Source organism: Athene noctua, chromosome 1, assembly GCF_965140245.1.
Source record: "Athene noctua chromosome 1, bAthNoc1.hap1.1, whole genome shotgun sequence".
Lineage (NCBI taxonomy): Eukaryota > Metazoa > Chordata > Aves > Strigiformes > Strigidae > Athene > Athene noctua.
The window spans coordinates 236,654,396-236,667,775 of NC_134037.1; the positions used below are offsets into that span (position 1 = coordinate 236,654,396).

At 36.2% G+C, this 13,380-nt stretch overlaps 1 protein-coding gene across 1 annotated transcript in view; it reads right to left on the reverse strand.

Annotated features, from left to right (window-relative positions):
- The window catches only part of COG6 (component of oligomeric golgi complex 6), a 58,667-nt gene that overhangs the window by 31,506 nt on the left and 13,781 nt on the right, over positions 1-13,380 (reverse strand). Inside the window, exons 5-10 of the mRNA XM_074913752.1 lie at positions 9,669-9,780; positions 7,573-7,655; positions 7,263-7,333; positions 6,013-6,106; positions 2,041-2,169; positions 1,847-1,938 (exon numbers count right to left, since the gene is read on the reverse strand). Of these exons, the coding sequence (XP_074769853.1) occupies positions 1,847-1,938; positions 2,041-2,169; positions 6,013-6,106; positions 7,263-7,333; positions 7,573-7,655; positions 9,669-9,780 (581 nt within the window). The remainder of the gene's footprint in view (positions 1-1,846; positions 1,939-2,040; positions 2,170-6,012; positions 6,107-7,262; positions 7,334-7,572; positions 7,656-9,668; positions 9,781-13,380) is intronic.

Here is a 13,380-nt window from a genome sequence, read left to right on the forward strand (position 1 = left end):
CCTGCTGTAGCCTGTGCAACCAGACATCTGAAGACTGTACGATAGCACAAGAAATTCAACTTGAATCCCTCAGTACCATAGACACTGTACTCACTGATTAGCCACTACCAACTCAGAATCTGTATTTATATAAAGCATATAATCTCAAGGTACTTCATAAGGCTGCACTTCCAATGAATGTTTCTTGTTAAACCCAGTGGTATCTCATTAAGTACTGTTTTGTCTTACAGATCTTATCATATAACCACACCCGTCATCAAAAAAAATGTCCCTAAGATGCAGAGGAATAGTTAATGGACAGCACCTTCCAGGCTTTGTTGCTTCCAGTATGAAGCTAAGAAACCCTCTTTACATTTCTTGAGAACTGTAGAACAGTGATGGCAAATCTATGCCTAGAGAGCTCAGGAAACTGTATTTTTTGCTTCAGACATAAATATTGAATCTCTTGTTTATACTAGTCTCTTGGGGAAAAACTTTTGGCCTGGTGATTTTTTTTTTAATTTAAATTTTTCCCCAAAACATTTATATTCTCTGTATTTCCAAGTAGTTTACTCTGATCTGTGGCTGAAATGCTCTAAATACATCTAATTATGTGGTCATAGCATCTCAGCTTGATATCCTGCCAGAAGGCCAAGGGATTTACTAGTTAAATAAAGAGCACTGCACGAAGAGGTGAGACAATTTCAGGACAGAATGCAGCCTGGAGCAGCAGTAGCTCAGTCTACAGCAGAACCAGATACAGTAATATCCTCCATGGGGCCAGCTTTTCCTGATGGACTTCCCAGTTACAGCAGAAGCATCAGACAGCCATCTATAAAAAATTGCCATGTCATTTTCTCCACCATAAAACAATCATAAGGTCTGCTTTCCTGTCTCCCTGAGATACTGTCAGTAAATAATAGTAAATTCACTTCTATAGTTCACTGTAACTGTAGTTAAAAACAACATGCCTTCAGTATGATTTAGAAAGTTCCTAAACAGCCTCCTTGTTCATATACTGTTTATTAGGAAAGCTAATTAATACTTCCAGCAGTAAGGAAAATGAGAATGCATATTCACTTTAAATCCCAGAACAGGACTCAATTAAGATGGACAGTCTGAAGAGCTCACCAGATACAGACCATGTGTAAGTTCTTACCAGTTTGTTACAACTGAGTACACATGCTTAATTTATTAAACAAGCCTTTGGCTGAAGCTATGGAGGCAAATCATATTACAGCTTCTACAGGATAAAGGTCTTTAAAGTACAGTGTACTTAAAACAAAGCAAAGGAGCTGAAGAATAAGCATGAGAATCTATAGTTTTGTAAATGAAGGAGAGCTTTGATATTAAAAAGCTTCACATATCTATGAGTGGCCTACGCTGACCTCCGCAAACCTGCAATGGTATGTTACATGCCAGAAGAAAATTCCATTTTACTTGTAGCATAGAAGGAAGAGAATTATAGGAAGAAGCCATTACATTTTAAAAAAATTACCAAACAAAGGTAACAAAGGCATAACGTGAATCCTCAATATATCAATAAGCAACCCTATGAAAATGTTTTCAGAGAGGTATGTATTCATATACGTTACAGACAGTTTTTGAACTCTCAACTACAGTCTAAAATTTCCCTTTATAAATTTGGTTTAAAACTATTATAAGCATGGTAAAATGAAGAGTGCATTCTGAAATACTCTTCTTCCTTAAAGGCTTTCTCCTGGCAAAATGCAACCACCAGCTACCCTGAAATTATCTCAATACTCTCACAACTGAAGCCCAGCCTAAGAAATTAATCCCACTTTCTGACTTACTCCAGACTTACTTTCTATCACTTCACAAATCATGTTTTAAAATCTAGTCCTACCTTGAACAGTTACAAGCTTTAACATAGTTTCTAGGTGTTCTTTTTCAGAAGCTGTAGCTTGATGCAACCAGGCCAGCATGTCCCCTACATACCTAAATAAAGACAGAAATTTCAGTGGTTTATGGTGCCAGGGATTCAAATTACCAACAGGCAAAAGAAGGATTACTTCATATACGTTCTAGCTAATACTGTACCTCAGAGGATCGTGGGAGTGCATTTCAATAGGGCGGGGAGTACCTCCCAGACCTCCTCTAGTAAGAGCATCTATAAAGCCACGAACTACAGCACTCCTCCTAGCTGTTCCAAACTCATCCAACGTGTACCTGTTATTGAAACGTGAAAATGGGTAAAATAAAACACTTCACCTTACCACAGTTTATCAGCTCAACTTTACAGTTAATAGGAGAAACCATTTTTAGAGTTCTAGAAATCTTGCATCAATACTTGAATCAATGAAGCATTCAAAACCGTCTGATTTTCTTGACTCCTCTAAACATATACTAAAGATAACTTTTCCTTGACCCTCCCATTCCCTTACCCCAGACAAATAAATAAGAAAATGAAAAATCAGCTTTTCCATTTTTGTACACGTAAGCATGAATTGGATTGTTAGGCATTTGAATGGGCTGCCCAGGGAGGTGGTGGAGTCCCCATCCCTGGAGGTGTTTAAGAGTTGGGCCAACATAGCGCTGAGGGATCAGGTGTAGTTGGGAACGGTCAATGTTAGGTCAATGGTTGGACTGGATGATCTTCAAGGTCTTTTCCAACCTAGACAATTCTGTGATTCTGTGAATTGACAGGTCTAGGAGTCCTGTTCACATGTGGTCCAGCTGACTGACAGAAGCAGCAACTGATTGTGCTGCAACACAAGACTTTCTCCTTCTAGGCTACCACATGATTAGTAGCAAAAAAAAAAATTTATTTGATAGTTGCTCACTGGTTTTAATCAAGTGAGTCTTAATTATATATTTAATGGATGGACAATTACAGCCCAGAGTGCATAATTTCAAATTGCTTGCTGGTATTAGAGGAAGTACCAAGAACATACACACTTTGGAGCAGGCAAGCTACCTTCCTGTTGGAGTTGAAGCACGATAGCAAGTGAAGGATGGGAAGTGAACACTGCTAGCAGCCCTGATACATCTGCTAAGGAACAGGATTTTTGCAAGTCACGTATCACTATATTTTTTTGAAAATAAATGGAATTCCAGCATTTTCAACAAAACACATAAATGACAAAGGAGAAAAAGAAAATGCACATGACAGTTTATTTTTCCAATATAATTGAAGAAATGCCAAAGAGTAAGCATGGTGTCACTTACCAGTGACACCCAGCAGCTGAACAGATATAAAAATAATAAAAAGTATGTTACTCACTGACTGAAGTTAAATGACTACTTCATTCACAATTAACAGATGTGGGAAACAAAATACAAAAGAAAATAATACACTCTTTCAAATATGTTCCAAGTCAAGTTCAATTAGATTTCTATTATGCTATAAAAAGTCCAAGGAAACCTTCAGTTTTGCTCTTTTCAATCTACATTACTAGCTGAGAGACAGGGAAAAAAGCACCCCAAAGGATCCAGAAATTTGTTTACATCTTCTTCTTAATACACTGTACTTGTTAACTCAAAGAGCAAATATCTGCAATTAAAAAAAAAAAAAGTCTAATGAAAAAAGTCTTTAATAAATTACTATTTACAAAAAAGATTCAATTAAAAGCGGGAGAGATCTGGGATATGCTGACTACCCACAGTCCAAGAGCAGCAGCATTGCAGTGAAAAATCTCAAGTGTTTGTAGAAACCAGCTAAGCTTCCCCCCCCCCCAACAAACAGCTACATAACAGATCATTAAAAATTCAGCAGTGAAACAAATCTTGTGATCTTGCTATTAGTTTTAAAACCAGCATTTAATAATGATAATTGATCTAAAAAGGAAAACTACTAATTTCCCTTTTGCTCTCAATAGAATAGGGTATAACTATTACAAAATCCTACATCTTGAAAAATGCAGCAATAACTATTATTTACACTAGAAACACAGTATTTACTACCATGTTATTGTATGTACTCATGTCAGGGGAAGAAAACATTTGGATTCTTTTCAGCCCAGCTTCAAATTTTTAAAAACCCAGTAAAGTAATGATCACTGTGAGGAGAGGAAGGAGGTGGAGAAAAAGCTTTGAAAGGCAGAGTGGATGATGGAAGAGGAACATTGCTTTGAGCTGTGACTCCATGTATTTTCTATGAAACAGTTTTCAATCTTTCCATTAGAATCAGGAAGTGAAAACCAAACTGAAATGTTTATTTCAGATCCCTACTGACTGCAGTTTCCAAAGTGCACCCGTCCACAGTGCAATCTTTCTGCCACCAAAAGTCAATATAAGAAAACAAGAATTTGTAGTTTTGCTTCTGAGCTCCAGCCCTTCTCCATCTTGCTTCTGAACTCCAGCCCTTCTCCATCTTACCTTCTCCCAATCAAATCACAATCTTTATCAGATGCAAGGGGAGTGATTTGGAAAAAAAGTCTTTAGTTCACACAGCAGTGCTTATATCATTAAACAAAAACTTTAAAATTAATTTCTTCTGTGACATCATTATTACATCTTGAACTCAGCAGTTTGTTATGTACTAAAGATACACAAAAATTTCTTGAAGTAAACTAAATCTTGAGATTTAAAATGTAAAGTATCAGTACTGCAACTTTAACAATACTGCTGTAGTAAGTAGTTAAGCATGATAACCTATGGTGAGAGACATATGGCTGCATCTTCTACAGTAATGTTTACTTTTGCCTTTTTGGCAGAAGAAAAGCCCTACCTACCAAATTCTACGTTTGGTAATACCAGTACTGCTGTTTGTGAGAGAGATGTCAGAAGGAAAACAAAGGCTCTTTTGCAAATTTGCTTTAAACTAGCCAGTTGTGGGTTTCTACAGAAGATGGAGAGTTTTTCCATAAATGTTAAGAAGGCAAAACAATGACTTTATGACATTTGAAAGTAACATAATTTAACAAAATATTTATTACAGAAAATATAAACTGTATCCATAAAGAATCCTATAAAATGTTCTGAACACAGTTGCGACTGATCCTTTGCAGCTGTGAAAGAGAGCCTGGAGGAGAGAACACAAGTTCTCTGTGGACTCATGGACTCTGCAATCCCCAGCTATGGTCCGATGTACTGCAGTGTACCACATGTAATAGCTGGGAGATGGAATGACACCATCTCTCCCTCAAATTAACCAACAGAACTGACTGAGCATGTTGGTATGTGCACTCTCTCTCATACTGACAGAATTTTTAAGATCCACTTGCATTATGCATATTCCCTGGCAATTGGTCCATGATTTACAGTGTCACGTACCCCCACCCTCATACACTCGATGGACTTAAAGAGAAGGCTAGCCTTTGAAAGACTGCCTAGTACTCTGCTGTCCTGAATGCCTGTGGCTAAAATTAATTTTCAATAGTTGCAAAACATGATGAAAGCATTTTTCAAAAAACAAAACCCTAAAAAGCAAAGATGTGTAAAAAGTACCTCCAGGTATGGTCACCCCAATAAAAACAGTTCTTACAGTGCCACCTCGTGGTTGTCTCTACTATTATTTAGTTTATGTTAAGAAGTTCCTTCAGCAAATTCCGACTAAATAATGAGTAGTGTATTTTTTATTTATATATATGTAAGTACCCCTAACACTTTAGAGACCCATATGTAGTAGGTTTTTTAAATTACAGATTACTGTACAACTCATAATGGAAGACATTCTTATTACTAGAAGCCTTTCAGTAAGAGCTAATTAGCTTTTATCAATTTTTTACTTTGGGAATTTAAATGAGACACTGACATGCTTTGGACAGCATTATTTTCCTCAGAAATGAGAGCAGAAGAAATTCACAATTCATTTAGATTAAAATAAAAACAATCTGACGTTTTACTTTAATTAGAAACCAGTAAGTTGGAAAAAGTCCAATGACATTTACTGTACCATAATTATGTCAGAAAGACTTTTGAAATTTAAAGAAGTTGAAATATGATTTTAAAAAAAAAAAAAATCTGTCACAGGATTAAATTGCCACCATCCTTGGCACTGTAATTCATGACCATCTTTAAATTTTATAGGCTGGAAACACTCCTTTCTGTTAATTACGAATATTTACTTACTTATACAGGACAGGTCTATCCTGTAAGGCTTCCATGGCTTGAGCGAGAACAGGAGAAATATCACATGATTCTTGTGTCAAAGTCCTGCATTCATCTATAAAATATCAACACAGATAAAAGAGCATTCTTTATACTGTAATACCTTTTATGACAAGCTGTCAAACAAGAAAATGAGTTAAGAACTCAGAGGTTTTTGATTTTGAATTGAAGCCTTCAGAATAGGTTACCTGGCCCAGTTTGTATTAATGTAATTAAATTCCCCCATAAGCAATACGTCAATGTAAAATGGATATCCATCACAAATTCCAACAATAATATAAATTAAAGGAAGCTTAGTATCTGTTTGCACTCACATACAAATATTAAATCATTCAATCATCAGAATTCTGTCAGGCTCTTTTTTAACTGTTTATCACATTCCAGGTAAACTATTAAGAAAAAAGGGAGCAAGTATTTAATGAAGGTGTGATTTGCTTTTTTGGTTTTGACTTTTTATTTTAATCACATTAACTATGTAATCTTGCATATTCCATTCAAGAATGTGGAAACCATACACTAAATCAAATATTGGCATTAAAATGATGAATTTTCCTTACGGTGAAACCACCATTATTTGATGTTTCAGCATCCACTGAAAAACAGCTAATGAATATAATATCACATTACACCAGCTTTTTCTCCACAAATCTTCCTGTCAATATCTTAGGAGAAAAGAGAAGTAATAAAAAGGCATCTACATTTTACACTATCAAGATGTTACGTCAAACACTGATGCTTGGATCCAGACTAAATATGCAAAAAAATAATCACCTACAATCATTCAAAAGAGCATCCTGATAAAATAAGGTTAGCTCTTTTTTCTTTTTTAAAAGGTAATAAGCCACTCCTCCCACTAAATTAGATCTTACTACCAAATTGTCAAAAACAACTTCCCTGTAACCTGAAAGAAAATGAAGTACAATACACTTAACAATTTATTTAGACTACCAAACTGTAGTTGTTGTTCTCTGTGGAAAACCATCTAAAAATACAAATAAAAAAATACACTTTTACAAATAGAAACAAGATTGGTCCAAAATAGGATAGAATCTCCAATTAACTATTTGGTTCACAACAAATCTTTCACTAAGAAGGAAACCTAAAGCCTCGGTAATGAATCTTGGAAAGGTTTTTTGCTGAGTTCAATCCACATCAAGGAATTAAAGAAATCATCATAATATTCATAAACATAAAAAGATTCTTAGTCCTACTTTGAGTCCATCTGTAAAGTCGTTCGTAAGATGTCTCTTGCAGTAAAGCCATCTGTTCCATAATTTCCAAGCTACAAGACAAAAAGATTTTATTTGCAATTACTATTTTAGGTAGTACTAGCAAAGGCATGTATAAATCAAATACAACACAGCATAATTAAAATTATTAAGATTTTAAAATATGTTACTATTCTTTGGGGTTTTTTATGAAATACTCTGTAAGTCATATGAAGTAAAGAATGAGACCTTGTTGTGACTTCTGCTTTTAACTAGTAAATAGTTACCTTACACTCATTTAAGTAGCACTCACCCTGCTCTCTGCTGATTTGTCCGGAGGAGTATCTTGACATCATCATGAATTTGCTTTACTCTTCCCAAAGCCTTGAAAAAGTCCTAAATCAATTTAAAACAAAACAAAACAAAACAAAACAAAAAACAAACAAAAAAGAGCAGTGTTTAAAAAGCAGTAACTTCTCATCCAAATATCTAGCACTCTATACTCCCCTTTTCAATTCCATATTTATGTTCTTTGCAGGTCTGTGTTCCAACTGCCGATTTGAAAACACAAGCTCCCCTCTGCCACCTCTTGCCTTTCATTCCACCTTAAGAGCCTTAGGATTCTTTTCTTTCCCGCTGCATCATGCTTTTCTTCCACCACACACACAAAAAAAATCATCAGCAGCAAAGCTGAGTTTTTAACATGGCTTTTAAGTAGCATGTGTGTGTTTTACATTTATTAGTTAACACTTTGGGGAGATTTTGAGGACATTACTATGCATTCCATCATCTTCTCTCCATTAATGTTAACAACTAAAGAGCAAACTGTAACATTATAAAGGACAATGATTACAGGGTTGTTTTTTTTTGTTTTCATATAATGCAGTAACAATTTCTAAGAAAAATCAAACATTTGCAACAAACTAGATCAAGGTTTTCCAGGCCAGTCTTTCCCCTCTGAATATTAGTAGCAGTGAAGGAAAAAAACCCCTTACATGACATGGATATATGGCCAAAAAGGTTATTTTGTTACTGTTTCAGATAGCAAACAGAAATCCACCAACATTTTCAAGCACATGTCTTATTATGAAGTAATCTTTCGAACATCACGGAGGAAACTAGCTAATTCAGATATAAATAACTGTTTGCTATATCTCTTGTGACTTAAACATAGTTTGCCTCAGGAAAGCAGTTTCGTTCTGGCTCAAGCCACATAGAACATACTCTAAGTGAAATAGGACACAGATTTAACCTACTGTCTTGCATCAACTGTGTTGAAGATCATGTTTATAAAAACCCAAGTCACTCTTCCTTCAGAAAAAAAAAAAAATTGCCAAAACAGAAGCTGACTAAAAATATTTTAAACATGCTGGTTGATTCTATCATAGGGAAAAGCACACACTATTTTACTGAAGTCTGCCATTTCAGTTACTTCTGCACATTTTTTAGACAGATCAAAGTATCAAAAGGCCTAATCCTCATTCTACTGCAAACGAAGCACCAAATAAATGGCACAGCATTGCTGTCATTGTTCCCTGCAACATGTTGTCCTGGTTTCAGCTGGTGTAGAGTTTTTAGAAACCTGAATGTTCTTTCACAGTTAATAGTTGGTACAAAGGCATACAGCAATTAATCAAGTGCACAATCATTTAACACATTCCATTTATGCTTTTGTTAGCACTGTTTATGGCTATCTGTTCCATATCTTTCATAATGCTTTAACTGCAAACAGGATGTCTGTGGAAACCAGGTAGTATGTCTCAGTAGGTAGTCTACATTTAAGTGAAGGTTTCTATGCAACTACAATACTAAAAATCTATTAAGTGTACTCAATTCTCTCATCATTCAGTTTGCTTTTACTGCAAAACAATGTGCATACTTATTTAAACCATAAACATATTCAAAACTTGTTTTGGAATGTGGCTAAAAGTTAATCAGCACCTAATATCTTCACCAATCAAACAATAATGAGGGAAAGTCTTAGCTTATATTGTTTCAAATCACTGAATACCTACATAACACGCATATGCAAAACGCACACATGGATGCACAAGGGCAGTACTACATATTACTCAAAGACTGCAAATTTCTCACTTGCTTTATTTGAGTGTGATGAAGTTTTAAGACATCTTCACTGAAAATGCAGACTCCATAAAGGTCTTTTTGAAGTGCAGAATCACATGACAGCTCATTTGCCCCTTAAACTCATTACACAAACTAGAATTTAATGTTGATTTTTTTACTAGAATCTTTCATTGCACATTTCAAACTCATCAGAAATTCACCATTCTCTTAAAAGGTACATTCTTTCATATGAAAATAAATTACAAACTGGTAAGATCTCACATACAATTCAGCTAGGACATTTCTACATTTTAGTTCAGGGCAAAGCTATGTTCATTGAGCTACCTCAGTAATTGGCTCATCTTTTGTGCCTCGAAGGAGGTTCATTTCATCTGGTGTCAGCTGGAATTTTGCTATGAATGCATCTGCAACTTGTGCTTTCATTTCTAGTCTCTGACTGTAATAAAACAAAGTGAAGAGGACATTAACTTTTTATGCTTATCTCAGATTTTGCATATTCATACTCTTGGAAATATAATTAGCATTACAAATCAGTTTTAATAAATCCTAATAGTACATTCTTGCCAGCAAACACTTGTGTTGCATCTTCACATATCATTTTCTATTAAGCTTACATAGATTACTGAGTAAAGACAATAGAAAGATAAGTTAGCACATTTGAAAATCTAGTATTTAAAAAAAAATATTCCTTTAGCAATTATATCACAAGTTATCTAACCCAGGTACTTTGTGCTTGTACAATTGTAAGGCTTGCAGTTATTTCCTTTTAAATTAATCAAGGAAAGAATGGAGTTTCAGCTCATGTTTTCAAGGATACAAAAAGCCGTAGCAACTAACTGAGAAAATGATCATTTGATAACTCTACTTTTCTGTAGAACAGATCTATTTCTTTTTAACAGCATACAGTTGGGATACACTAATTCACTAATCTCACAAGCAATCAAAATGCAATGGTTAATTCTTTTGTTGATTACCCTCCCTGAAAAAAACGCCTCAGGGATCTAGCATGCAAACGCCATCTTGTGGGCAGCATCTTTTTGCACATGTTTTGTCACACACCTTATAACCACAGGACACAAATAAATGCAGTTTTTTATCGCACAGGACAGGACTGGAATTCCTGTAGCAACAGAGAATTTGCTCAAACTGTGGCTTGAGCACACAGCATTCCAGGAAATAAAGACTAAGTTTCAGGACATTGAAAAGACACTAATTAGTTATTTGTAGAAGAATAAGGCTCTTTAAGACTTTAAGACTATTTCAGCTTCCAATGTCATTATTGCAAGATAAATACACTGTTATTATAGGGTGGTAAAACAGGCAAGCACACTTCTACTACTGACTGCAATAATTAAATTTCCTGGCAAGATCAAAGCTTGAAAAGTACACTTTTATTTATTTACCCCTCTCTACTATTCAGCTAGCGTCTGGACTTCATTCAGTTGAAGAAGCACAGAAAACTGGCTTCCCTTCTGTAAACATGGATGACCTTCCCATCCTGCTGCTCCACAAACTCTTTTAGAGATCAGATTAAATGTTTTGCAATTGTCAGTGCTCTGGCATACTGAACAGCGAGAAGGAGGGGAATATAAAATCCAACAGTGTTTTAACAGTAAAATTTATGAAGATCAAAGAGGAAAGAAACCCAGTACTTGGAGTTACACAGAAGACACCTAAACAAAAAGGAAAACCAAAACCTTATATGCTTTAATACCGTATCTTTAATTAAGTAAGGTTTCCCCAGGGTTTTATGCAGATGTGGCTATTTTGCCTTTACTTTGACAGTTGTGTAATGCTTAAAAATCAATCTATTTAATTTCCTCTGCAATTGCAGATTCAGGGTCTCCATGAAGCTGAATGTTTCTCAGGGAAGGAACGAGAGAGAGAGGATGATTTGGGCCAACTAAACAAGCAATGACAGCAGATGTATCCATGACAAATTACAGCACTTTCCAAGTAATCTAGTGGTAGCTCACTGAAAGTGAGTCTAAAAAGGGCTCAAGAGTGCATACACAGCTTGTAAACAAGAAAACGCAGGTAGAGGAAGAAAGAAAAGGTATTTGGAAGAGAGAAAAGAGATTGAGAAGCATATCATAATGGTTTGGCAAGGAGGTGGAGTCAGTTTTCTAGCACGCAGAATGGGACATGGGGAGAGAGAGATTTAAGAGAGAATGGAAAGTACCAGAAGACTGGAGGCAGAGAGGGGAGATGTCTGAGATAATGAGTCTGAAGGGATTTAAGTTGCCCCACCTTCTCTTTGAATAACTTCAGATAAAGCTCTCGTACTGGGGAGAGGACACACAAGACTATCTTCAAACCTGGCACTGTTCCCCAGCCCCACCGTAACGCTTTCCTGACATACAAAGTCAACACAGTGGAAGCAGAATAGAAGAATACCATTTTGAACACATTCAGTAAATTTTCAGCAGGAAGATTAAGTGATAAAGTGATTAAGTGATAAGCCATGGTGTAACTTCAACTGGAGACAGAGGAAAAAAATACCAAGAGAAGTTGTCTACAAAACATACAAGAATTAACAGACAGGATACTAACAAAAGAGTATTTTTAATTATTAGGCTTGTGAGAGAATTTCTGATAACTATGCCATTCTCACAACACAGATGAAAGATGGATCAGGTCTGCTCTGTAGCAACGTATTCCATCACTGCAATGAAGCCTGAGCCACGTCAGCTGCTTAGGCTGCCTCAGTCATCCCTGATCATTCCTGCCCTGTACTGGCCCTTCCACCATGCCAGAACTGTTGTTTATACTATCATGTAGTGAAGCAGATCAGAGAAGAAATCTGGTAGGAAAAATCAAGAATGTTGTATTTTATTTATTTCTTTTGGGTGAAGGTTATATGTACTCTCTAGTTCAGTTTACCACAGGCCTGTACTAAGGGACTATGGAGTACTAAATTCTGTACAAGCACACACCCTGTACTAAAGGGTACGCCAGCACAGCAAGCTGCCAGAGGCAAGAGGGCAGTAACTACGTAATTCACTGCTGCTACGAAACTGCTCATGAAAACTACACTTCAGAATTCTTCTGAGATATAAAAAGGTCATTTCAACAGTCAGTTACAATAAATAATAATAATAAAAAAATACTATGACTGTCCCTTCTCAACCCCCCAAAAACCTAGAGGCATATGATGTAGCTACTCAAACTGAGAATTAGGCAACACCACTTACAATTTTACCCAATGATGGTGCTTTCAACAGCACATTCCTGTTTCACACCATTGTGCTCGGGAAGTCTAATCCATCAACATCACCATCACTGGATTTGGTTGAAACAACTGACAATGTAATTTAGAGATTTAACTTTAATTAATAGTTGCTCTGGGTCTCTCCTCTTGTGATGGAAATCTCAATTTAATATAAAACCACAAAGCTGAAAATACTTACACTGGATTATCCCTCTCTTTAGAGAAAAGAAGGAAGATAGGAAGGAGACTGGAGAAAGCAAATGGAAGACCTTCGGATTCAACTGAAACAAGATCTTCCACAAACACAGGAGCAGATGGGATGCTGAGAAACTTTTCTGTTCCTCCTGTGTATCTCTTGAGTGCATAAACTTTTAAGTGCTCTTACAGAAGATCTCCATTTACTATTATCTCCTGTTTTTCAGATTTTTTGAATGTATACTTTCACCAAAATGGGGGGCAGGGAAAGGTCTGATTTTGAGAAGTGCAATATACTGGCCATAACAGTTTTTCAGATTGCTTTGCAGATTTATTGGAATCAGAGTTGTAGACTTTCAAAGAACAAGGACCAGAGAACACTCATTAGTGCCTGCTGGAATTCTGCATCCTCTTCACTCCTGGGATTACAAACATCAGCAGATGATCTCACTAGTCAGTATCTCTGCCTGCAAGTCTTCACTCTGCGCAGACCTCCCCTCTGTTGCTTTTTTGCTGCTACAGAGAACAAGGTTCAGTCAAATACCATGCTTTAAACACACTCCCATCCCTGGCTGTGTCTTCGGCTAACGCCTGTCGTAACTGCTCACTGACCCATTCTGCACACTTCCA